This window comes from Dendrobates tinctorius, unplaced genomic scaffold, assembly GCF_039654945.1.
Source record: "Dendrobates tinctorius isolate UK_male_01 unplaced genomic scaffold, ASM3965494v1 ptg000226l, whole genome shotgun sequence".
In the NCBI taxonomy this organism is placed as follows: domain Eukaryota; kingdom Metazoa; phylum Chordata; class Amphibia; order Anura; family Dendrobatidae; genus Dendrobates; species Dendrobates tinctorius.
Window position 1 is genome coordinate 5,799,084 of NW_027361893.1, and position 26,262 is coordinate 5,825,345.

A 26,262-nucleotide genomic window follows, 5' to 3' on the forward strand; every position below is an offset into this window, starting at 1 on the left:
GCGCTATATAAAAATAAAGATTATTATTATATAAATATAAATCCTAACACATGGATATATACTGTACCAATTATGCTAAAAGGAGAATACCATCTCCATAAATATATTGGATATCCAAAACGGGATAGGGCAAAATAAAGGCAATCCAACCAGGTGTACACAACTGAATAAATGACCTCAGTGTCTAAAAAAGTTGTGTTTGTCAAAGCCTGAAGAGTTACTACATAAAGCCGGAAGGAATAAGCCTAAAGAGACCAGAATAGATTATAGCTGTGAGGATGCTGGTGAGAGGTGACTGTGAGTGGCGCGGCCTCCTCCACCCCTAAAGTGAGAGCGGATTTTGCTGGATTGATTTGTAGAAACCTTGTTGCTTTTCAACAGCCTTTGAACCACTAATAGTGTGGGAACCTCTGTTTTTCCATTGACAGATGATGGACCTGAGTGGGGACTTGTATTTTGTGAGATGAGAATTGGTATTGGTATTTTCACCTACATAACATTTATTGGTTTCTTTTTATTCGATATTTGGGAGGCAGAATGAACAAACAGTTGAACACCACACACTTCTGGTTCATCCAATAGGGTTTTCTGACTGTGGACTGTCATTGTGTTGTAAATAATTAAAGTTTTTTACATAGCTTGCCATTATTATGGACAGATTAAGTAGAAATGTTCAAAAATATAAAACCCAAGGACATTTTATTCAAAAATAATAATTGTTTTTATCTCAGCAGATGACTGTGCCAGGAGATCAGAGGGACAGCTGACAACTTCAATTTTTAAATCTGATGATTATGAGATCCTACAAGATACAATTAAAATGACTGCTATTACTCCAGATATACTATCATCCATTCATAGCAAAGATCTGTCATCTGATCCTATGAAACAGGTCCTGTCTTCTGGCTCTTTACTGACTACTAAGGAAAATCAAAGTCACAAAATAAGCATTGAAAAACAAACTGCTTCTGAAGCAAATATGTCATTTTCATGTTCAGAATGTGGGAAACATTTTACATGGAAATCAAATTTGGTTACTCACCAGAGAATTCACACAGGAGCGAAGCCTTTTTCCTGTTTAGAATGTGGGAAATGTTTTAGCAATAAATCAGATTGTGTTAAGCACCAGAGAACCCACACAGGGGAGAAGCCTTTTTCATGTTCAGAATGTGGGAAAAGTTTTAAAGAGAAAACAGCCTTGGTTAAGCACCAGAGAATCCACACAGGGGAGAAGCCTTTTTCATGTTCAGAATGTGAGAAATGTTTTATACAGAAATCAGATCTTGTTAGTCACCAGAGAACTCACACAGGGGAAAAGCCTTTTTCCTGTTCAGAATGTGGGAAATGTTTTAACCATAAAAGGAATCTTCGAACACACCAAGTAATTCACACAGGAGAGAAACCTTTTTCCTGTTCAGAATGTGGGAAATGTTTTGCACTTAAATCTTTTCTTGCTAGTCACCAGAAAACTCACACAGGGGAGAAGCCATTTTCATGTTCAGAATGTGAGAAACGTTATACACAGAAATCGGAGCTCGTTCGTCACCAGAGAACTCACACAGGGGAGAAGCCTTTTTCATGTTCAGAATGTGGGAAATGTTTTGCACATAAATCATATCTTATTAGTCACCAGAGATCTCACACAGGGGAGAAGCCTTTTTTCTGTTTAGAATGTGGGAAATGTTTTAACCACAAAGATCTTTTTAGACATCAGAGCAGTCACACAGAGGAGAAGCCTTTTTCATTTTCTTAATGTGGGAAATTTACAAAGTATATAGTTTGAAGTCTGAGGTCTGCCTGTATATGGATAGTTTTCTGACTGTTTCGGATAACATGATTTTAGCTTTTTTTTGTTGTCTAGTGTCGCTTGAATAAGGGTCATTATTAACCCCTTAGCGACAGAGCCAGTTTGCAGCTTAATGACCAGGCCAATTTTTACAATTCTGACCACTGTCCCTTTATGAGGTTATAACTCTGGAACGCTTTAATGGATCCCACTGATTCTAAGACTGTGTTTTTTCGTGACATATTGTACTTCATATTAGTGGTAAAATTTCTTCGATAAGTCTTGTATTTATTTATGAAAAAAATGGAAATATGGCGAAAATTTTGAAAATTTTGCAATTTTAAAACTTTAAATTTTTATGCCCTCAAATCAGAGAGATGTGTCACACAAATTTCTTAATAAATAACATTTCCCACATGTCTACTTTACATCAGCACAATTTTGGAAGCAAAATTTTTTTTTGTTAGGAAGTTATAAGGGTTAAAAGTTGACCAGCGATTTCTCATTTTTACAACAAAATTTACAAAACCATTTTTTTTAGGGACCACATCATATTTAAAGTCATTTTGAGGGGTGTACATGACAGAAAATACCCAAAAGTGGCACCATTCTAAACACTAGACCCCTCAAGGTGCTCAAAACCACATTCAAGAAGTTTATTAACCCTTTAAGTGCTTCACAGGAACTAAAGCAATGTGGAAGGAAAAAATTAATATTTAACTTTTTTTTGCAAAAAATTTACTTCAGAACCAATTTTTTTTATTTTCACAAGTGTTAAAAGAGAAAATCAACCACAAAATTTGTTGTACAATTTCTCCTGAATACGCCGATACCCTATATGTGGGGGTAAACCACTATTTCAGCACACGGCAGAGCTCGCAAGGGATGGAGCGCCGTTTGACTTTTTCAACGCAGAATTGGCTGGAATTGAGATCGGATGCCATGTTGCGTTCGGAGAGCCCTTAATGTGCCTAAACAGTGGAAACCTCCAACAAGTGACCCCATTTTGGAAACTAGACCCATTAAGGAACTTATCTAGATGTGTGGTGAGCACTTTGAACCCCCAAGGGCTTCACAGAAGTTTATAATGTAGAGCCGTGAAAATAAGAAATCTATTTTTTTCCACAAAGATGATCTTTTCGCCCCCAAATTTTTATTTTTTACAAGGGTAACAGGAGAAATCATACCCGCACAGTTGTTATGCGATTTGTCCTGAGTACGCCGATACCCCATATGTGGGGGGGAACCACTGTTTGGGCGCATGGGAGAGCTCGGAAGGGAAGGAGTGCCATTTTGGAATGCAGACTTTGATGGAATGGTCTGCGGACATCATGTTGCGCTTGCAGAGCCCCTGATGGGCCTAAACAGTGGAAACCCCCCACAAGTGACCCCATTTTGGAAACTAGACCCATTAAGGAACTTATCTAGATGTGTGGTGAGCACTTTGAACCTTCAAATGCTTCACAGAAGTTTATAACGTAGAGCCGTGAAAATAAAAAATCCATTTTTTTTCCACAAAAATGATCTTTTCGCCCCCAAATTTTTATTTTTACAAGGGTAACAGGAGAAATCATACCCGCACAGTTGTTATGCGATTTGTCCTGAGTACGCCGATACCCCATATGTGGGGGGGAACCACTGTTTGGGCGCATGGGAGAGCTCGGAAGGGAAGGAGTGCCATTTTGGAATGCAGACTTTGATGGAATGGTCTGCGGGCATCATGTTGCGCTTGCAGAGCCCCTGATGGGCCTAAACAGTGGAAACCCCCCACAAGTGACCCCATTTTGGAAATTAGACCCCCTAATGAACTTATCTAGATGTGTGGTGAGCACTTTGAACCCCCAAGCGCTTCACAAAAGTTTATAAACGCAGAGCCGTGAAAATAAAAAGTCTTTTTTTATTTCCACAAAACTGATTTTTTAGACCCCAATTTTTAGACCCCCAAAGTTGGCAAATGGTGGAAACCCCTCAATTCTTGCTCCAACCCTAACCCCAACACACCCCTAACCCTAATCCCAACCCTAATCCCTAATCCTAATTCTAACCCTAATTCTTGTTCGCCCTAACCCTAATTCTAACCCTAGTCGTGACCCGAGCCCTAACCCTAGCCCTAGCACAACCCTAACCCTAGCCTAACCCTAACCCTAGCCTAACCCTAGCCCAACCCTAACCCTAGCCCAACCCTAGCCCAACCCTAGCCCTACCCTAACCCTAGCCCTAACCCTACCCCTAACCCTAGCCCTAACCCTACCCTAACCCTAGCCCTAACCCTACCCTAACCCTAACCCTAATGGAAAACTGAAAAAAAAAATATTTTCTTTATTTCATTATATTGGCCTATATAAGGGAGTGATAAACGGGGGGTTATGTACTATTTTTTTTATTTTGATCACTATGATCGTTTATCATAGTGATCAAAATAATGAATGGAATCTGCCAGCCGGAGCCGGCAGATTCCCGGCGGGCGCACTGCGCATGCGCCCGCCATTTTCAAGATGGCGGCGCCCATCGGAGGATGCCGGCGGGACGTGGGACCACCGGGAGGGGACGGAGGGCCACGGAGAGGTACCGGGGGGGGGATCGGGGACCCTATTTCTCTCTCCTCTGATGTGCGATCACATCAGAGGAGAGAGAAATTAAATGTAAAATCGCGGCTTTTTTTTTTTTGCGGTCGCCGTTATAGGGTTAATAACGGCGATCGCAAAAGCGGGGGTCGGTAAAAACCGACCGATTCATGTTCTCTGGGGTCTCGGCTACCGGCAGCCGAGACCCCGGAGAAAATCAGACACTGGGGGGCGCTATTCACTTAAATCACAGCGCCGTGAATTAACGGCGCTGTGGTTTTAGTACCCTTAATTACCGCCGTTAAAAGGCGTATCGGCGGTCGTTAAGGGGTTAAATAAACTCTCCTGAGAAGTTGTTTTAGTGAGGACGATGAAACCCGTAGATATGAGAGGCTTGGAGAGTGAGTGTGTATACGTCACCTCACCCTGTATACTGAGATGTGAGGTATATGTTCTTTCTATAACTCACCTTCTGACTAACCTTCAGGGATGAATTGTGGGTATAGTTTTACATTTGGAATTAATAAAGTTTAGTTTTATCCTTTTGTCAGTGAATCTTCTAATCAAGGGATAATTATATATATAATTTTTTTCTCAGTGAACTTATTCCTCATGTTTTGCCTCATTAAAGTAAAAACATTTATACTCCGGTGGCGTGCCGGCTCCTCTTTAGCGGTGTCGAGACTCACTGTCCTGGGGCTTATGTGAGGTTGTTGCATCACACGAGCCCTGCGCCCAATCAGGTCCGGCTTCACTATTCCCTCTGTGAGGTAGCGCTGTCATCTAAGTAGGGGATTCTCGCTAGGCAGCGAACAAAACCAGATCCGGCACGGATTTTCCAACAAATCATAACAGTCCTTGCGGTTTGTTCACCATCATAAACCATAGAAGCAACATAACTTCATAACATCTGCATAGCGTCCATTATAGTGCTTCACTCTGGTTATCAGTGTCCAGTACGCAGGCTCTCTTAGCCTCACAATTATCTCACCCACGTCAGGGCTCCTCATGCGGCTTCAGCATCCTGCACACGTTTATTCCCTCCAGGGAACTCTCAGGCACACATAGCCATTGCTCACAGCGTACACAAGCTGTCAGGCAGGAAGCTCCTCAGCGGGACCTTCCACACTGGACCAACCAGGTCCCAGCATTCACCACATGTGACCTACCCTGGCCACATTATATGGTCTATAGCCACGCCCACCGGGTCACGTGACTATGACCTCATCACAGGTCCTTCACACACTCACATAACCTTTTAATACAGGCGTTTTCAGACACACCGCTGGGTGGGTTTGTAGGTAACCAGAACACGCCCATCTCTCTAGTTACCTGAAGACTTCTCCCTTACACTTTGAAACAACACCTCAACAATGATATTGCTGATCACACATACACAAGTCTCCATCTCAAAGCCACCCACTTTGAGATACATAACCATCCTTCAGGATTCTGCCACTCATCCGTTCTCTTGGGACATCCACACAGCGCCCCCTAGCGGACACAGTGGTTACTACACCACATACCTCGCCCCTCTGTTCAAACTTGTGGGGTTGAACACACATTGCATCAGGCTCTCGAGACCGGGCACTCATCACACCTTGCCCCACAGGTCGAGAGAACCTTTTCCAACTGTCATACGGCCTCCTCTCTACGTTAGGCCTCCCCCGCCCCCAGCGGTCAGAATATCGGTCCTGCTCTTTGACCCTCCAGTTACAGTCTGTCTGCGTCATCAGACACTGTCTAGTCACCACATTCCTCTCTCTGTTTGTTCCGTTCCCCGACCAGCTTCCCCGGTTGGTACGGTCATCAGTCTTAATCAGGCCTACTGCCTGGCCTGAGTCTGACTCATTCAGGGTCTCACAAGAACTACGGTCTCTCAACGTCATCTTGCCAGTCAAACTACCACTTGCTGACATTCTTCGGCCATCTGCCCTGTCATTTGGTGGAACCCTTCGGGTCCTTACATCTTGTTGGGTTGGAGGCGGCCACCACCTGGTATTCCGTACTTCTTTATTAATTCACCGGCGTTCCAGCCTCAACTGCTCAATTTCTTGCAGGTACCCCACTCGATACTCCACGAGCATTCGAAAGTCTCTCAGGCTTTCTACAGAGCCAACTGCCATGATGGGCATCCTACCCACCTCACTGGATACCAGGTCTTCATCATCATTAGGAGGGATCCTCAATCTCACCACACCGGAGATATTCACAAGGTCTTGCATTACCTTCCCGGATCTTCCAATGATTCTCCCAATCAGAGCTTTGGGTACCGGCACCACATCTTTCCGCAAACCCAGCTGATCCATAGCCTCCCTTGCTAACTAGGCGTCGAGCAGCCTGTTCATTACTCTGCCTGACCCGCTGTTTGGTGTGGAGACATTGTAGATGCATCCCTTTCAGGACAGCTACTCGGCTTGATGTTTCTTCTCTGTTGTGAGTTCATTCTCCCCTTCACCTTTGATGTCTGATGAACTCCCTCTGCTGGTGAAGAGAGGTAGTGAAATTGATTGGGATGGGAAGAACCTGTCATCTGAACAGGCGGAGCGTGATTGGACACCCGGAATCACTGAGTGGATATAAGGCAGCTGATGCCCTGCAGGGTTGCTGGTGATCCTTTCTGCTCTGAGCTCTTGCAAACCAGTTCAGTACCTGTCTTCTGAAAGCTAAGTTTTTGCTCTCTTATTTTTCCATGAGATTGTGTCTGTTTACTTAGTGTTTGTGTTCTGCCTGCCCTTGTTGGTACAGGCTGAGCTCCATTTTTGTCTCTGGTCAAGTTGATCTTTTGCTCAGTCTTCAGAATATACCTGAGTGCTGATATAGTGATTTTGAAGTCTAGTGACTTCAGGGCCTTTTTCTATCAGATGTGTTGGACATTATTTTTGGCAGAAATTTTTGCGGATTGCAGCCAGCATCTTTTCTGTCCTTTCCTATTTAGTTAGTTGGGCCCCATCGTTTGCTCAACCTGTCTTTCTGTCTGTGTTTGTGTTTTCATCTGCTTTTCACCGTCAATACATGTTGGGGGCTGTCTATTGCTTTGGGATCTGCTCTGGGGCAGGTTAGATTTCCCCTTTCTTTCTTTAGGCTTATTTAGTTCTCCGGATGTGAACGAGGGGTCTAGGGCACCGTAGGAACCCCCCACGGCTACTGTTAGTTGTGTGAATAGGATCAGGGGTCTGCAATCCGATAGCTACCAACCTCTCCGGTTTTCTGGACTTGGCTTGTATTTTTGCTTTTTCCTCCTTCGGTGACTCAATCATAACAGTGTTTATATTCAGCCAGTCCTGGTTGGGACTGGCTGAATTCCATTTTTGTCTCTGATCAGTTTATCTCTTTGCTCTGTTTTCAGAATATACCTGAGTGCTGATTTAGTGATTTTGAAGTCTAGCGACTTCAGGGCCTTTTCCCTATCAGACGGTTGGGACATTTTTGATAGGGTTTTTTGCGGATTGCAGCCAGCATCTTTTCTGTCCTGTCCTATCTAGTTAGTTGGGCCCCATCGTTTGCTCAGCCTGTCTTTCTGTCTGTGTTTGTGTTTTCATCTGTATTTCACCGACAATACATGTTGGGGGCTGTCTATTGCTTTGGGGTCTGCTCTGGGGCAGTTTAGATTTCCCCTTTCCTTCTTTAGGCTTATGTAGTTCTCCGGCTGTGACGAGGGGTCTAGGGCACCGTAGGAACCCCCCACGGCTACTGTTAGTTGTGGTATATAGGATCAGGGTCTGCAATCCGATAGCTACCAACCTCTCTGGTTTTCTGGACTTAGCTTGTATTTTTGTTTTCTCCTCCTCCGGTGACTCATTCATAACACTTCTCTGTCCGATACTATCACCAACTGCCGAGTCTCTGGTGCCCAGCGCACCTTACATGCTTTGACCGCTTCTTTGAAAGCCTCATGCACACCTTCCTCCGCACAGGCTTCTTGCATGTCCTCTGGTACATCAATCACAGACTGGAAGGTTGTGGTCTTGCTCTCTTCCTGGACCGAAGGCTCTAGATTTACCACAAACACTTTCTTCACTACAGTTGACCCGACTGTCTTCTTCAGCTCTTAACTCACCAACTTCACATGATTTGACCACTTCATTGCCCTTTGCCCTGAGGGCTACTGGCCGTTCTGCCCTGTTATCACTTGCGCTCCACCGCGGTAAGTCTTCGTCCAATTTCTCCCGCAGAATACTTTTAACTATTCCTCTGAGTTCTTCCATTTCTTCCCTAAGGGTCTTGTTCACATTTTGCCACATTGACAGATGGCTTCTGAGCTCCAAGTCTTCTTTCTCAAGCCCTTCCACATCTTCTCTTAAGGCGTTGTTCATGCTGTGCCACGTTGACAGGTGACCTCTGAGCTTCAAGACTACTTTCTCGAGCTCCTCCACTCTGTGCTCGGCCGTTTGTCTCATCACACTTTCTCGTTCAAGATGTTCCTTCACTGTCTCTTTTACTAACTGAATCTCCTGCTCTTGTTCTCTTTTGGCCAGCCTGTGTTGCCCCAGTACTTCTTTAATCATATCGTCAAAGGGTACCCCTGGGTTAGTCCCGTCAGTCGAGTGAACCCCCCCAGTTACCCTCTGACTGTGTCTCTACTCCCGTTATTTTCTCGATCAGGTTACTATCAGTCCTGTCACGAGTTTCAGTCAGCACCGCACTAGATTCTGTCCTAGTAGTGGCTACTGGCAACAACACGTCACAGTCACACCACACCGTACGGAAAACCCCCAAGACACTCTCTGTCCGTGTGTCAGCTCCGCTCTTTTTGTTTACCACACCTTTCTCATTCACACCGTTGTACCCTTCAGGTGACGTCAGGTCAGTACGTTCGTCCGACGCCATTCTTTCTCCGGTCGCCCCTACGTCTGGCCTGTCCACGTCAGGTTGTGTCGGCGCCTCCGTGTCTGCTAGCCCTACAGTAGAAACGTCTCTACTCTCCTGCCCCATATCATCAAACATGACATAGTCCCGGCACCTCTCAAAGGTATGCACTAAGTTTGGTGGCATTCTACCGCCTTGGCACTCCCCCCTTGTCATCTCAATTAGGACTCTGTCCACTTTATAATTCACAATGACCCCGTGGACGCAGCGAACTCTGACGTTTTTATCGGTCAGAGATAAAACGAGCGGAGTTCCTGTCAGAGTCATCTGACTCTTTGAGTTCAGCCTACCAGGGACTCCTTCCAGGCACAGCATCACGGTACACACCTGCGGCCCATCGTTACTACCCAGAAAGGATATCCCACATTCCTCCCAAGACATACACATACACTGCGGTACTCCAGACATACCCACTGAGTCAACCAGTGCTGCTACTTCCTGAACCACCCCAACTTGGGTTACCATCCCCTCCTGGGACTCCACCTCTTTTTGGGTTACCACCCTGATTTGGGTCACCGCCCCCTTCTGGGACTCCACCCCCTTTCGGGACCTCCCCATGTCCGTTATACCAGTCTTCTCAGACCACAGTTCACACAACACAGTTTATGTCTTAACGATACCACACAAGTCCTTGTTGGCACCACCACAGCTCCTGCTGTCACCGATCACCGACACCACCGGCTCCTGTTAACACACACAGTGGCTGGAGTCACTGCAGCTCCTGCTGTGCCGTCTTCGTGGATCTGCCGATCCACTGGAAGCCGCTTGTCCCCTTCGTAACCCCGCTGAGTTACCGGAAGCCGCTTGTCACCTTTGTGACCCCATTGAGCCACATCAAGCCACTTGTCACCTTCTTGACTCCCACTGAGCCACCGCAGGCTGAGTTGAGAATAGAAGAAAAGAAAAAACACCACACAAAAAAACTCAAAAACCTCACGTGACCTTTCTGTGTTCTATTCAGGACGTACCGTCTCCGCCTGAGACCGTCCGACACACAGGGCACACCAGGTGCTATTCAGGGAGCAACCCTCCTCCCAGGGTTTCCCAACACACCGGCCACACCAACACAAAACTCACGTGTCCTGTCTGTGTGCTATTCAGGACGTACCATCTCCGCCTGAGACCGTCCAACACACAGGGCGCAGCGGGTGCTATTCAGGGAGCCGACCCGTCTTTCTCCTGAGGAAATGGCCGCACTGGGCTCACCGATTCGGACAGTGCCTTACTCACTAGGCCGCCCCACGGTTCCAGAACCACAGCCGGGCAGTGGCTTCCCCAACCATCAGCCTTCCTGGCTCAGCGTTGCCAGCACTGCAACATACGCTTTTTTTTTGGAAACCGTTGCCCTAGGCAACCGTCCTTGCAGTCCTCTTCCGTTGCTCCCAGCAACAAGGCTACAATATTGCCCATTGCTTTCTCCACCAAATGTGAGGTAGCGCTGTCATCTAAGTATGGGATTCTCGCTAGGCAGCGAACAAAGCCATATACGGCACGGATTTTCCAACAAATCATAACAGTCCTTGCAGTTTATTCACCATCATAAACCATAGAAGCAACATAACTTCATAACATCTGCATAGCGTCCATTATAGTGCTTCACTCTGGTTATCAGTGTCCAGTACGCAGGCTCTCTTAGCCTCACAATTATCTCACCCACGTCAGGGCTCCTCTTGCGGCTTCAGCATCCCGCACATGTTTATTCCCTCCAGGGAACTCTCAGGCACACATCGCCATTGCTCACAGCGTACACACGTGCTGTCAGGCAGGAAGCTCCATATGGACCAACCAGGTCCCAGCATTCACCACATGTGACCCACCCTGGCCACATTATATGGTCTATAGCCACGCCCACCGGGTCACGTGACTATGACCTCATCACAGGTCCTTCACACACTTATAATAGCCTTTTAATACAGGCGTTTTCAGACACACCCCTGGGTGGGTTTGTAGGTAACCCGAACCCGCCCATCTCTCTAGTTACCTGAAGACTTCTCCCTTACACTTTGAAACAATACCTCAGCAATGATATTGCTGATCACACATACACAAATCTCCATCTCAAAGCCACCCACTTTGAGATACATAACCATCCTTCAGGTTTCTGCCACTCATCCGTTCTCTTGGGATATCCACACAGCGCCCCTAGCGGACACAATGGTTACTACACCACACCACCTTCGGACGTATTGAACATCAACAGGAAGCCAGGGCTGCAGCTGCTCTCTGACTGCCTTAAGATGCACGATTTGTCCAAAAGTGGGTACAGTAACATCAGCACTTATTGGGCACAGGGCTCAGATTACGTAAAAACCTCAAAAGAGCTCCAAAAACATAAGTGCCGACACCACTGAACCGATGCCAGAATGGGAGGTTCATATAAGTGTTTTTATTGTAAGAGGACCAAACATGATGAATGTGAAAGAGTTGTCCAACTAGTGGAACCCCTTCCCGATCAATGACGCCTACATAGGCGTCATGAAATCCTGTGCCAATATGACCAGTGACGCCAACGTAGGCGTCATGGTATAAATCACGTTCCTGCAGGGTCAGGTGACCGGGGTCACTAAAATGTGACCTGACCCACAGATACAGGACCCTTTGTGCTTCACCCCAGGGCGGTGGCTTAGCCCTCTATTGGCTACGATCGCTCTGATTGGCTGTTGAAAGTGAAACAGCCAGTCAGAGTGATAGTAATATTTCATCAATGAAATTTGATGAAATATTACAATCCAGCCATGGCAGATGCTGAAAAATCATCGCCATGGCTGGAGACAGTATTCTGACCCCCCCACACTGACTGATGGGGGCGATCTGCCCCGCCACTGACTGACGGTGGCGATCTGCCGCTGCCGTCAGCATCTGCTCCCCCTCCCCTTCCCTCCACTCCCCCGCCTTCTGATCACCCCCTCCCCTTGGTACCCTCTGAATTCCGCTGTTGCTCCTGGTGTCCCTCCACCATGGACCTTCCAAAAATGGTGAGGGCATGCACAATGCGCCCGTCGAATCTGCCAGGCGGCAGATTCCATTCTTTCATTTTGGTCACTGTGATGGATCCTATCACAGTGATCAAAATAAAAAAAATAGTAAATCACCCTCCATTTATCACCCCCATAGGTAGGGACAAATAAAATAAATAAAATATTTTTATTTTTCTATTAGGGTTAGAATTAGGGTTAGAATTAGGGTTAGGGTTGGAATTAAGATTAGGATTGGGATTAGGGTTAAGATTAGGGTTAGGGGTGTGTTGGGGTTAGGGTTGGAATTAGGGTTAGGCTTGTGGTTAGGGTTCGGATTAGGGCTAAGGGTGTGTTGGGGTTAGGGTTATGGTTGGGGTTAGGGGTGTGTTGGAGTTAGGGTTGTGGTTAGGGGTGTGTTGTGGTTAGAGTTGAAGTTAGAATTGAGGGGTTTCCACTGTTTACGCACATCAGGGGGTCTCCAAACGCGACATGAAGCCACCATTGATTCCAGCCAATTTTGCGTTCAAAAAGTCAAATGGTGCTCTCTCTCTTCCAAGCCCCAACGTGTGCCCAAACAGTGGTTTACCCCAATATACGGGGTATCAGAGTACTCAGGAAAAATTGCACAACAACTTTGGGGGTCTAATTTCTCCTGTTACCCTTGGGAAAATAAAAAAATTGCGGGCTAAAAAATGATTTTTTTTGAGGAAAAAAATAATTTTTTATTTTCACGGCTCTGTGTTATAAACTTCTGTGAAGCACTTTGAGGTTCAAAGTGCTCACCACACATCTAGATAAGATCCTTGGGGGGGTCTAGATTCCAAAATGGGGTAAGTTGTGGGGGATTTCTACTGTTTAGGCACATCAGTGGCTCTGCAAACGTAACATGACGCCCGCAGACCATTCCATCAAAGTCTACATTTCAAAACGTCACTACTTCTCTTCCAAGCCCCGACGTGTGCCCAAACAGTGGTTCCCCCCACATATGGGGTACCAGCTTACTCAGGACAAACTGGACAACAACCTTTGGGGTCCAATTTCTCCTTTTACCCTTGTGAAAATAAAAAATTGCGGGCTAAAAAAAATCATTTTTTGAAGAAAAAAATGATTTTTTATTTTCACGGCTCTGCGTTATATACTTCTGTGAAGCACTTGGGGGTTCAAAGTGCTTACCACACACCTAGGTAAGTTCCTTGGGGGGTCTAGTTTCCAAAATGGGGTCACTTGTGGGGGGTTTCTACTGTTTAAGCACATTAGGGCCTCTGCAAACGTAATATGACGCCCGCAGACCAGTCCATCAAAGTCTGCATTTCAAAACGTCACTACTTCCCAAACAATGGTTTCCCCCACATATGGGGTACCAGCGTACTCAGAACAAACTGGACAACAACTTTTGGGGTCCAAATTCTCCTGTTACCCTTGTGAAAATAAAAAATTGTTGGCTAAAAAATGATTTTTTTGAGGAAAAAAAATTATTTTTTATTTTCACTGCTCTGCGTTATAAAGTTCTGTGAAACACTTGGGGGCTCGAAGAATCTAGATAAGTTCCTTGAGGGGGTCTAGTATCCAAAATGGGGTCAGCTGTGGGGGTGCTCCAATGTTTAGGCACACAGGGGCTCTCTATACGAGATATGGTGTCCGCTAACGATTGGAGCTAATTTTCCATTCAGAAAGTCAAATGGCACTCCTTCCCTTCCGAGCCCTGCCGTGCGCCCAAACAGTGGTTTATGACTACATATGAGGTATCGGTGTACTCAGGAAAAATTGCCTAACAAATTTTAGGATCCAATTTATCCTGTTGTCCATGTGAAAATGAAAATACTGAGGCTAAAAGAAAATTTTTGTGAAAAAAATACTTTTTTTTACGGATCAATTTGTGAAACACCTGGGGGTTCAAAGTGTTCACTATGCATCTAGATAAGTTCCTTGGTGGGGTCTAGTTTCCAAAATGGGGTCACTTGTGGGGGAGCTCCAATGTTTAGGCACACAGGAGCTCTCCAAACGTGACATGGCAACTGCTAAATATTCCAGCATATTTTCTATTCAAAAAGTCAAATGGCGATCCTTCCCTTCTGAGCCCTGCTGTGCGCCCAAACAGTGGTTTATGACCACATACGAGGTATCGGTGTAATCAGGAGAAATTGCCCAACAAATTTTATGATCCATTTTATTCTGTTGCCCATGTGCAAATGAAATAATTGATGCTAAAAGAAAATTTTTGTTTGAAAAATTAAAATGTCCATTTTTTCCTTCCATGTTGCTTTAGTTCCTGTGAAGCACCTGCAGGGTTAATAATCTTCTTGAATGTAGTTTTGAGTAGCTTGAGGGGTGCAGTTTTTAGAATGGTGTCACTTTTGGGTATTTTCTGCCATATAGACCCCTCAAAGTGACTTCAAATGTGAGGTGGTCCCTAAAAAAATGGTTTTGTAAATTTTGTTGTAAAAATTAGAAATTGCTTGTCTTTAACCCCTATACCTTCCTAACAAAAAAATTTGTTCCCAAAATTGTGCTGATGTAAAGTAGACATGTGGGAAATGTTCTTTAGTAACTATTTTGTGTCACATAACTCTCTGGTTTAACAGAATAAAAATTCAAAATTTGAAAATTGCGACATTTTCAAAATTTTTGCCAAATTTCAATTTTTTTCACAAATAAATGCAAAAATTATCTACCTAAATTTACCACTAACATGAAGAACAATATGTCACGAAAAAAACAATCTCAGAATCGCTAGGATCCGTTGAAGCGTTCCTGAGCTATTACCTCATAAAGGGACAGTGGTCAGAATTGCTAAAAATGGCCTGGTCATTAAGGTCAAAATAGGCTTGGTTATGAAGGGGTTAAACATCAAAAATCTCACACAGAGAGAAGTCATTATCATATCTAGTGTGTGAGAAATGAATTACATGAAAATCGTATTTTGTTGACCTTCAAAAATAACTCGGAGAAACTATATATATTATTAACAAATTCTACAATAACATGATGCGCATGGAGTGCGTATAAGAATGGAATATTATATGGGAGTTTTATATAGTGGGGAAAAAAGTATTTAGTCAGTCACCAATTGTGGAAGTTCTCCCACTTGAAAAGATGAGAGAGGCCTGTAATTGACATCATAGGTAGACTACAACTGAGAGACAAAATGAGAAAATAAATCCAGAAAATCACCTTGTCTGATTTGGCAAGATTTATTTTTCAAATTATAGTAGAAAATAAGTATTTGGTCATTAACTAAAGCTCATCTCAATATTTAATTGTATATCCTTTGTTGGCAATCACAGAGGTCAAACATTTTCTGTAAGTCTTCACAAGGTTGAGACACACTGTTGGTGGTATGTTGGCCCATTCCTCCATGCAGATCTCCTCTAGAGCAGTGATGTTTTGGGCTTGTTGCTGGGGAACACTGACTTTCAACTCCCTCCAAAGTTTTTCTATGGGGTTGAGATCTGGAGACAGGCTAGGCCACTCCAGGACCTTCATATGCTTCTTACGAAACCATTCCTTCTTTGCCTAGGCTGTGTGCTGGGATCATTATCATGCTGAAAGACTCATCCACATTTCATCTTCAATGCCCTTGCTGATGGATGGAAGTTTGCACTCAAAATCTCACGATACATGACCCCATTCATTCTTTCATGTACACGGATCAGTCCTCATGGCCCCTCTGCAGAGAAACAGCCCCAAAGCATGATGTTGCCACCCCCATGCTTCACAGTAGGTATGGTGTTCTTTGCATGCAACTCAGCATTCTGTCTCCTCCAAACGCGACAATTTTTTTTTGATATGTAAATTTTTTTTTGGGATTTTTTCATTTGACAACATTAGAAAGAACAAAAGCAACAAAAGTCACTAAGAACATCATTGATTAAGGTCCAATCCTGATACGGGGTTGTGCTCGGACCAGGAAAGGACTACTAGTAGAATGTCCCTCAATTGCTATATTAATACATAGAGATTGAAAACTTTCAAGAGCCTATTGCATGATGGTGTGAATTTGTTTTCATACATCTGTTTACTGACATATCCAGAAAAAAGAAATAAAATCAATGTAAATGTAAAGAAAAGAGAAAGAAGACACTAAAGAAGGGAAAAGATTTAAAGGGGGGGATTTGGATGGGGAGGGGGAGGGGAGCCTCTCCACTTTATCCTACTTATCTCATCTCCCCATTCAGGCTGTACCTCAGATGTACTTACATAGAATTGAGCTAGAGACAGTACAACTCTACATTTCAGTCGACTTGAAGACAACACAAATTGCTTTTGAGATTTTCCATTAGATACCATTTTGTCGAAGTGAATGGTCCAACAATTTTCTGTCTCATGTCTTTTGTACAGAATTTACCAATAAATTGTTTCCACCTCAACAAAAATTTCCCTGCTAATGTCTCTTTTTTTAATAGCACGTCACCCTGTTCTATCAACAGATTGTGGTGTAGTTGGGTCACCAAACCAGAGAGTGACGGAACAGAGGAGCAGAGCCAATTCTTAAGAACCAGCTTCTTGGCCAGAATCAGGATAGTATGGATGAGACTTGGAAATTTCCATCTCCTACCATCCTCCATTCCTGACTCGTCCCAAAAATGCAGAATTTCTGTCATTACAGTCAACTGTTTCATGAAACTCCATAGTTCCGATATCAGCTGTGAAACTGAGTCCCAAAAAGGGGTAATATAGGGACATGACCATAAACCATGGGATAAGTCTGACTTTGAAAGTTGACATCTAGGACATGCTAGTCTATCAGAGTTAGGACTCTGGTCTATGGATATTAAATGCATATATAGCACCATGCATGATTTTGAATTGAGTCTCCCTCCAAGATTCACTTATTATGTGTCTCCTAAAGATGGACCATCCTTTCCTAATCTTGGAGGTAGCCTCAACATTGCCCAGTTGCATCCTCCTGTATTTATAAAAAGCATCCAGATAGGGGCGACAAGACTCGGTTTCATTGTTGAATACATTATAGATATCGATGGAGTACCACCTTAATATTGAATTAGGCTATCCAATTCATTGCGGCTAGACTCGAATGTAACATCTTGCAGATTTTACATTATCGAGAGTTTGATCTGCCTATACTGAAAGGAGTGCGAAGGATGGAGTTGAAACTTTTCGAGTGTTTCTGCACAAGTTAACCACCTAGGTTCCATCTAGTGCTTCCATGCCATAAATAATTTGTTATCCATGCCCTGAGGAAATTCAGGGTTGGCCCATAATGCTAAATAATTGGAAACACTAAAAGAGAGGCCATATCCCCTTCACACTGTCTTCCACACTGAAGTTGGGTCGCCCTCCCAGGGCTATGGGGTACTCGGTACCAGGCCGGTGTCAGCGGGATGTGTCACAGCAGCGGTGACCCGGTCCGTGGCCCTGGGCGCCCAATGTAAAAAGGGGAGATTGAATGGTGGAATGTAGTTAATTGAATAGTTCGTGACGCCACCTGTGGTGTTCGGCAAGTGAGATGTCAGGCTGACGCTGCATGCCGATCCTCTGGGGCTGGTGGTGTGTTGCAGCCAAGATGGTGAAGCTCCCCACAGGTGGAGCTGTAGGCCCAGGGCAGTGTAGATGTCGGGGTAGAGGAGAGGCACAAGCGGTGTGGAAGCTGGTACTCAGATGTAGCGGGCAGGGCCGCCATCAGGGCATGACAGGCCTTACATGTGTATGGGGCCCGGTGATTAGGGGGGCCCGACCATGCTGGCAGCCCGATCCACGCTGGGGCCCCCCTACATTTTATACAGGCTTCTGCAACTTTATTTTAAATTCAGACTCAGCGCCTGCCGGGCCCCCCGGGCCCCTCGGGCAGGCCCCCCCCGCACCATGGTCCAGCCAGCGCCGAAATCCCCCCTGCACAATGGTCCAGCCACAGCTCCGCCCTCACCTGACGTCACACACTGCTCTGCTCCTCCACTTCCTCATTCAGTCAGTGTGCCACGTGGGACTGGGAGAGGGAGGGAGCCTCGCCGCTGGAGCACAGCCAGATAACAAGAAGAATTTTTTTTTTCTTTTTTGAGAGCGGCTATCCAGGGGGCCTGGGGCAGAATGCTGGCGGCAGAATGGACATGGGGCAGAATGATGGACGCTGGGGCAGAATGCTGGACGCTGGGGGCAGAATGCTGGGGGCAGAATGCTGGACACTGGGGGCAGAATGCTGGGGGCAGAATGCTGGACGCTGGGGGCAGAATGCTGGATGCTGGGGGCAGAATGCTGGATGCTGGGGGCAGAATGCTGGACGCTGGGGGCAGAATGCTGGATGCTGGGGGCAGAATGCTGGACATGGGGCAGGAATGCTGGGGGCAGAATGGACATGGGGCAGAATGCTGGACGCTGGGGCAGAATGCTGGGGGCAGAATGCTGGACGCTGGGGGCAGAATGCTGGACATGGGGCAGGAATGCTGGGGGCAGAATGGACATGGGGCAGAATGCTGGACGCTGGGGCAGAATGCTGGACGCTGGGGGCAGAATGCTGGGGGCAGAATGCTGGACACTGGGGGCAGAATGCTGGGGGCAGAATGGACATGGGGCAGAATGCTGGACGCTGGGGCAGAATGCTGGACGCTGGGGGCAGAATGCTGGGGGCAGAATGCTGGATGCTGGGGGCAGAATGCTGGACGCTGGGGGCAGAATGCTGGGGGCAGAATGCTGGACGCTGGGGGCAGAATGCTGGGGGCAGAATGCTGGATGCTGGGGGCAGAATGCTGGATGCTGGGGGCAGAATGCTGGATGCTGGGGGCAGAATGCTGGACGCTGGGGGCAGAATGCTGGGGGCAGAATGTTGGACGTTGGGGGCAGAATGCTGGGGGCAGAATGCTGGACGCTGGGGGCAGAATGCTGGGGCAGAATGCTGGGCGCTGGGGGCAGAATGCTGGGCGCTAGGGGCAGAATGCTGGACGCTGGGGGCAGAATGCTGGACATGGGGCAGAATGCTGGACGCTGGGGGCAGAATGCTGGACGCTGGGGGCAGAATGCTGGACGCTGGGGGCAGAATGCTGGGGGCAGAATGCTGGACGCTGGGGGCAGAATGCTGGACACTGGGGGCAGAATGCTGGGGGCAGAATGTTGGACACTGGGGGCAGAATGCTGGGGGCAGAATGCTGGACGCTGGGGGCAGAATGCTGGACGCTAGGGGCAGAATGCTGCGAGCAGAATGCTGGACGCTGGGGGCAGAATGCTGGACATGGGGCAGAATGGACATGGGGCAGAATGCTGGACGCTGGGGCAGAATGCTGGACATGGGGCAGAATGCTGGACGCTGGGGCAGAATGCTGGACATGGGGCATAATGCTGGACACTGGGGGCAGAATGGACATGGGGCAGAATGCTGGACGCTGGGGGCAGAATGCTGGACATGGGGCATAATGCTGGACACTGGGGGCAGAATGGACATGGGGCAGAATGCTGGACGCTGGGGACAGAATGCTGGACGCTGGTGGCAGAATGCTGGATATGAGGGCAGACTGTGAGACGGGGCAGAATGCTGGACATGGGGCAGAAGAATGCTGGACGCTGGGGCAGAATTCTGGACATGGGGCAGAATGCTGGAGACTGAGGCAGAATGCTGGACGCTGGGGGCAGAATGCTGGACATGGGGGCAGGCTGTGAGCTGGGGCAGAATGTTGGACGCTGCGGGCAGAATGGTGGACGCTGGGGGTAGAATGCAAGACACTGGGGCAGAATGCTGGACATGGGGGCAGAATGTGACAGTGAGACACAGGAGGGGGCAGAATGTGACAGTGAGACACAGAAGGGGGCAGAATGTGACAGTGAGACACAGGAGGGGGCAGAATGTGACAGTGAGACACAGGAGGGGGCAGAATGTGACAGTGAGACACAGGAGGGGGCAGAATGTGAGACACCGGGCATGATTGGAGATAGATGGAGCAGGGTCATGGGGCAGGATGGATACGATTTAGACAGATTGGTCAGGAGGGGAGATCATATGGGGCAGAATGGATACTGATGAGGGTGGGATGGGAGAACATATGGCTGAAGCCAAAAATGAGACACACGGGAGTCAGGATGGGGGATATTATTACCATAGGGGCTAATTAAGGGATATTATTACTGCAGTGATGTATTTTATTTTCTTGAGGATACTGTTGTAAATGGGGGGGCGGTCCTGTTACTGTGTAGAGTGATACTATGTCGCCTTTTTTTCTTCATGTGGTGTAATGTAGAAGTTGGGAAAAAATAAGTAATGTGTTCTGCAAGCGGAGCTCTAGATAACTGTGTTATTTCCTGCAGAGACAAGTCCTGGCTGGAAGACGTGATGGCGATCTGTGCTGGATGAAAGATGAAAAACAAAGATGAAGGACTTCACCTAGAGACATCACTGGTGAGTTAGTGTGTTACCTGTACACTAACACTATGTACAGAGGTCCTGTGTATAATGTCACCGGTGATCACTGTGTTACCTGTACATTATATACAGAGCTCCTGTGTATAATGTCATTGATTATTATATTACCTGTACACAGACACTGCATACTAAGTACAGATCTTGTGTGTATAATGTCTCTTATGGTCATAGTATTATGTTTTTTTAATTAATGTCAGTATTGTAGTATTCAGTCTCCATGTGGTGGTTATATGTGGTCTGGGCGTGGTGCAGTGGTATTTGTCCCTTGTATATTCTATTATTTGGTCACTTTGTGGTGGTAATTTGCGGTCTGTTCATGGTGCGGTGGTATTTGTTCGTTGTATGTGATATTATTCGGTCACTATGGTAGTAATATGTGGTCTGGTCATGGTATGGCGGTATTTGTTCCTTGTATGTCTTATTATAGGTCACTATGTGGTGGTAATATGTGGTCTGGACATGGTGTAGCGGTATTTGTTCCTTGTATGTGGTGGTAAGTTGTGGTCTGGACATGGTGCGGTGGTATTTGTTCCTTGTATGTGATAGTATTGGTCATTTTAAAAAATTGAAAAATAAATAAAAATATACCTAAATTGTATTGCATATTTTAACAAATATTTAATAGGTTACAGTAGAGTAGGGCCTGGCCAAAAGTGTCTACCCTGTTATGGTGGCGACTTAAAACAATCTTTTGGCCAAAGCAAAAGCTGCTGGCTATATGTATGACCTGGTGATGGGAACTGTTAATGTGTGATAGGTGAGAAGTGGAGTTTATCCAAGAGAGAGCGGTGGGACTGTGGACAGTTCGAGTGGTGGAGGCGGGGCTGGATGGAGCCTGGGCGGAGTCTAAAGGGGGCCCCGAAAATTTTGCCAGTATGGGGCCCCGAAATTCCTAGTGGCAGCCCTGATGCTGGACGCTGGGGGCAGAATGCTGGACGCTGGGGGCAGAATGCTGGGGGCAGAATGCTGGACGCTGGGGGCAGAATGCTGGGGGCAGAATGCTGGATGCAGAATGCTGGACGCTGGGGGCAGAATGCGGGGGGCAGAATGCTGGACGCTGGGGGCAGAATGCTGGGGGCAGAATGCTGGACATGGGGCAGGAATGCTGGGGGCAGAATGGACATGGGGCAGAATGCTGGACGCTGGGGCAGAATGCTGGGGGCAGAATGCTGGACGCTGGGAGCAGAATGCTGGGGGCAGAATGCTGGCTGCTGGGGGCAGAATGCTGGACGCTGGGGGCAGAATGCTGGGGGCAGAATGTTGGACGCTGGGGGCAGAATTCTGGGGGCAGAATGTTGGACGCTGGGGGCAGAATGCTGGGGGCAGAATGCTGGACGCTGGGGGCAGAATGCTGGGGGCAGAATGCTGGACGCTAGGGGCAGAATGCTGGACGCTGGGGGTAGAATGCTGGACGCTGGGGGCAGAATGCTGGGGGCAGAATGCTGGACGCTGGGGGCAGAATGCGGGGGGCAGAATGCTGGAGGCAGAATGCTGGACGCTGGGGGCAGAATGCGGGGGGCAGAATGCTGGACGTTGGGGGCAGAATGCTGGGGGCAGAATGCTGGACATGGGGCAGGAATGCTGGGGGCAGAATGGACATGGGGCAGAATGCTGGACGCTGGGGCAGAATGCTGGGGGCAGAATGCTGGACGCTGGGAGCAGAATGCTGGGGGCAGAATGCTGGATGCTGGGGGCAGAATGCTGGACGCTGGGGGCAGAATGCTGGTGGCAGAATGCTGGACGCTGGTGGCAGAATTCTGGGGGCAGAATGTTGGACGCTGGGGGCAGAATGCTGGGGGCAGAATGTTGGACGCTGGGGGCAGAATGTTGGATGCTGGGGGCAGAATGCTGGACGCTGGGGGCAGAATGCTGGGAGCAGAATGCTGGACACTGGGGGCAGAATTCTGGGGGCAGAATGCTGGACGCTGGGGGCAGAATGCTGGACGCTGGGGGCAGAATGCTGGACGCTGTTGGCAGAATGCTGGACGCTAGGGGCAGAAAGCTGGGAGCAGAATGCTGGACGCTGGGGGCAGAATGCTGGACATGGGGCAGAATGCTGGGGGCAGAATGCTGGACGCTGGGGGCAGAATGCTGGGGGCAGAATGCTGGACGCTGGGGGCAGAATGCTGGGGGCAGAATGCTGGACGCTGGGGGCAGAATGCTGGGGGCAGAATGTTGGACACTGGGGGCAGAATGCTGGGGGCAGAATGCTGGACGCTGGGGGCAGAATGCTGGACGCTAGGGGCAGAATGCTGGGAGCAGAATGCTGGACGCTGGGGGCAGAATGCTGGACATGGGGCAGAATGCTGGGGGCAGAATGGACATGGGGCAGAATGCTGGACGCTGGGGCAGAATGCTGGACATGGGGCATAATGCTGGACACTGGGGGCAGAATGCACATGGGGCAGAATGCTGGACACTGGGGGCAGAATGCTGGACATGGGGCATAATGCTGGACACTGGGGGCAGAATGGACATGGGGCAGAATGCTGGACGCTGGGGACAGAATGCTGGATGCTGGTGGCAGAATGCTGGATATGAGGGCAGACTGTGAGACGGGGCAGAATGCTGGACATGGGGCAGAAGAATGCTGGACGCTGGGGCAGAATTCTGGACATGGGGCAGAATGCTCGAAACTGGGGCAGAATGCTGGAGACTGAGGCAGAATGCTGGACGCTGGGGGCAGAATGATGGACGCTGGGGGTAGAATGCAAGACACTGGGGCAGAATGCTGGACATGGGGGCAGAATGTGACAGTGAGACACAGGAGGGGGCAGAATGTGACAGTGAGACACAGAAGGGGGCAGAATGTGACAGTGAGACACAGGAGGGGGCAGAATGTGACAGTGAGACACAGGAGGGGGCAGAATGTGACAGTGAGACACAGGAGGGGGCAGAATGTGACAGTGAGACACAGGAGGGGGCAGAATGTGACAGTGAGACACAGGAGGGGGCAGAATGTGAGACACGGGGCATGATTGGAGATAGATGGAGCAGGGTCATGGGGCAGGATGGATACGATTTAGACAGATTGGTCAGGAGGGAGATCATATGGGGCAGAATGGATACTGATGAGGGTGGGATGGGAGAACATATGGCTGAAGCCAAAAATGAGACACACGGGAGTCAGGATGGGGGATATTATTACCATAGGGGCTAATTAAGGGATATTATTACTGCAGTGATGTATTTTATTTTCTTGAGGATACTGTTGTAAATGGGGGGGCGGTCCTGTTACTGTGTAGAGTGATACTATGTCGCCTTTTTTTCTTCATGTGGTGTAATGTAGAAGTTGGGAAAAAATAAGTAATGTGTTCTGCAAGCGGAGCTCTAGATAACTGTGTTATTTCCTGCAGAGACAAGTCCTGGCTGGAAGACGTGATGGCGATCTGTGCTGGATGAAAGATGAAAAACAAAGATGAAGGACTTCACCTAGAGACATCACTGGTGAGTTAGTGTGTTACCTGTACACTGACACTATGTACAGAGGTCCTGTGTATAATGTCACCGGTGATCACTGTGTTACCTGTACATTATATACAGAGCTCCTGTGTATAATGTCATTGATCACTATATTACCTGTACACAGACACTGCATACTAAGTACAGATCTTGTGTGTATAATGTCTCTTATGGTCATAGTATTATGTTTTTTTAATTAATGTCAGTATTGTAGTATTCAGTCTCCATGTGGTGGTAATATGTGGTCTGGGCGTCGTGCAGTGGTATTTGTCCCTTGTATATTCTATTATTTGGTCACTTTGTGGTGGTAATTTGCGGTCTGTTCATGGTGCGGTGGTATTTGTTCGTTTTATGTGATATTATTCGGTCACTATGGTAGTAATATGTGGTCTGGTCATGGTATGGCGGTATTTGTTCCTTGTATGTCTTATTATAGGTCACTATGTGGTGGTAATATGTGGTCTGGACATGGTGTAGAGGTATTTGTTCCTTGTATGTGGTGGTAAGTTGTGGTCTGGACATGGTGCGGTGGTATTTGTTCCTTGTATGTGATATTATTGGTCATTTTAAAAAATTGAAAAATAAATAAAAATATACCTAAATTGTATTGCATATTTTAACAAATATTTAATAGGTTACAGTAGAGTAGGGCCTGGCCAAAAGTGTCTACCCTGTTATGGTGGCGACTTAAAACAATCTTTTGGCCAAAGCAAAAGCTGCTGGCTATATGTGTGACCTGGTGATGGGAACTGTTAATGTGTGATAGGTGAGAAGTGGAGTTTATCCAAGAGAGAGCGGTGGGACTGTGGACAGTTCGAGTGGTGGAGGCGGGGCTGGATGGAGCCTGGGCGGAGTCTAAAGGGGGCCCCGAAAATTTTGCCAGTATGGGGCCCCGAAATTCCTAGTGGCAGCCCTGCCACTGGACATGGGGTGACGGGAGCAGAACGGAGGAGGGCCGAGTCCACGACCACCACTGCCCGGCTAAGAGGAGTTAAGCTGCTGTCACCTTCCCATGGTAACCTCTACATGCCCCATGGAGGACAGGAAAGACACTGGCGAGTAGGAGGTGTGAGGGACTTTTAACCTCTTTGTGCTTCCTGCCCCCATTAGGGTATGGAGACAACCTCCTATGCTGTCGTGGAAGGTGACTAGAGAAAAACTCATTAAGCATATTGGCTTTTTCCTCATCCTCATCCACTATTTCACCCAGACTATTTTTAAGGGGACCAACATTATCATTTTTTAGTTTCTTACTATTTATGTAATTAAAGAAAATTTTGGAATTATTTTTACTCTCTTTGGCAACTTCAACCAGTCATTTTGCGAGTGGCTGTTATAGCACCAAAGATACTGCTCCAGAGTCTGATTAGTCCACTCCGTCTGCCTATTAGTCTGAGGATGATATGCTGAAGACAGACAGACATTGATACCAAGCGCAGAACAAAATCCCTACCAAAATCTGGAGGTAAACTGCACTCCTCGATCAGAGATGATTTCATCTGGAACTCCATGCAGTCGGGACACATCCTGAATTACCAAATCTACCGTCTCCTTAGCTGAAGGAAGACCAGTACAAGGAATGAAGTGGGCAGCTTTAGTAAGGTAATCTACTGCAACCAGGATAGAATTATTTCCCCCAGAGGTGGGCAATTCCACTATAAAGTCCATAGAAATAGACGCCTAAGGGCGAGAAGGAACAGGTGGTGGTTGCAGCAATCCAGTAGGTAACACTTGAGGAGTCTTAGAGTGTGCACAAATGTGGCGCCCCCAGGAGAATGGTCGCCACAGTGGCATTACCTTCCTCCTAGGGAGTGTGATGTCATGAGTGGAAGCAATAAAGGGTCTCTCTATCAGTTAATCACAACACACAGCACAGTTCCCATTCCAGGCCAGCAGAGGGAGCTCTGAACCAAGACTGGGGGAAGAGCTGATCTCTGGGGGCCAGGAAGGGAAATTAGTTAGTTCGTGTGAGGAGGGCAACGTGTGTGGACGTGGAGGAGAAGAGCTGGCAGTTTGAGCAGAGAGTTCAGGCTCATTCCCAGCTATAGCGCATGATCTGGAGCCCGGTCTCCAAGGTTGTACGGATACTGATGTTCCTGCAACAGAAACCGGAGGAATAGGAAGCTGCAAATGCTCTATTCCCACATAAGACTCGGAGGCACAACAGCAACGGGTGAGCCAGAAGAAGGAGGCTACAGCTGTCTGCCATACGAGGGAGTTCAAAAGAGAACAAGCGAGTGGAACTTCAGTGTAACACAGTAC

General features: G+C 47.3%; 2 protein-coding genes across 3 annotated transcripts in view; one reads left to right on the forward strand and one right to left on the reverse strand.

The window, feature by feature from the left end:
* Positions 1-2,203, forward strand: part of LOC141059257 (uncharacterized) — a 33,346-nt gene extending 31,143 nt beyond the window's left edge. Inside the window, exon 6 of one of the 2 annotated variants that reach the window (XM_073555573.1) lies at positions 732-2,203. In XM_073555573.1, the coding sequence (XP_073411674.1) occupies positions 732-1,753 (1,022 nt within the window). In that variant the 3' untranslated portion in view covers positions 1,754-2,203. The remainder of the gene's footprint in view (positions 1-731) is intronic. The other variant, XM_073555574.1, reaches the window with a different exon arrangement.
* LOC141059269 (uncharacterized) overlaps positions 1-26,262 on the reverse strand; it is a 1,095,346-nt gene that overhangs the window by 672,110 nt on the left and 396,974 nt on the right. The window lies entirely within an intron of this gene.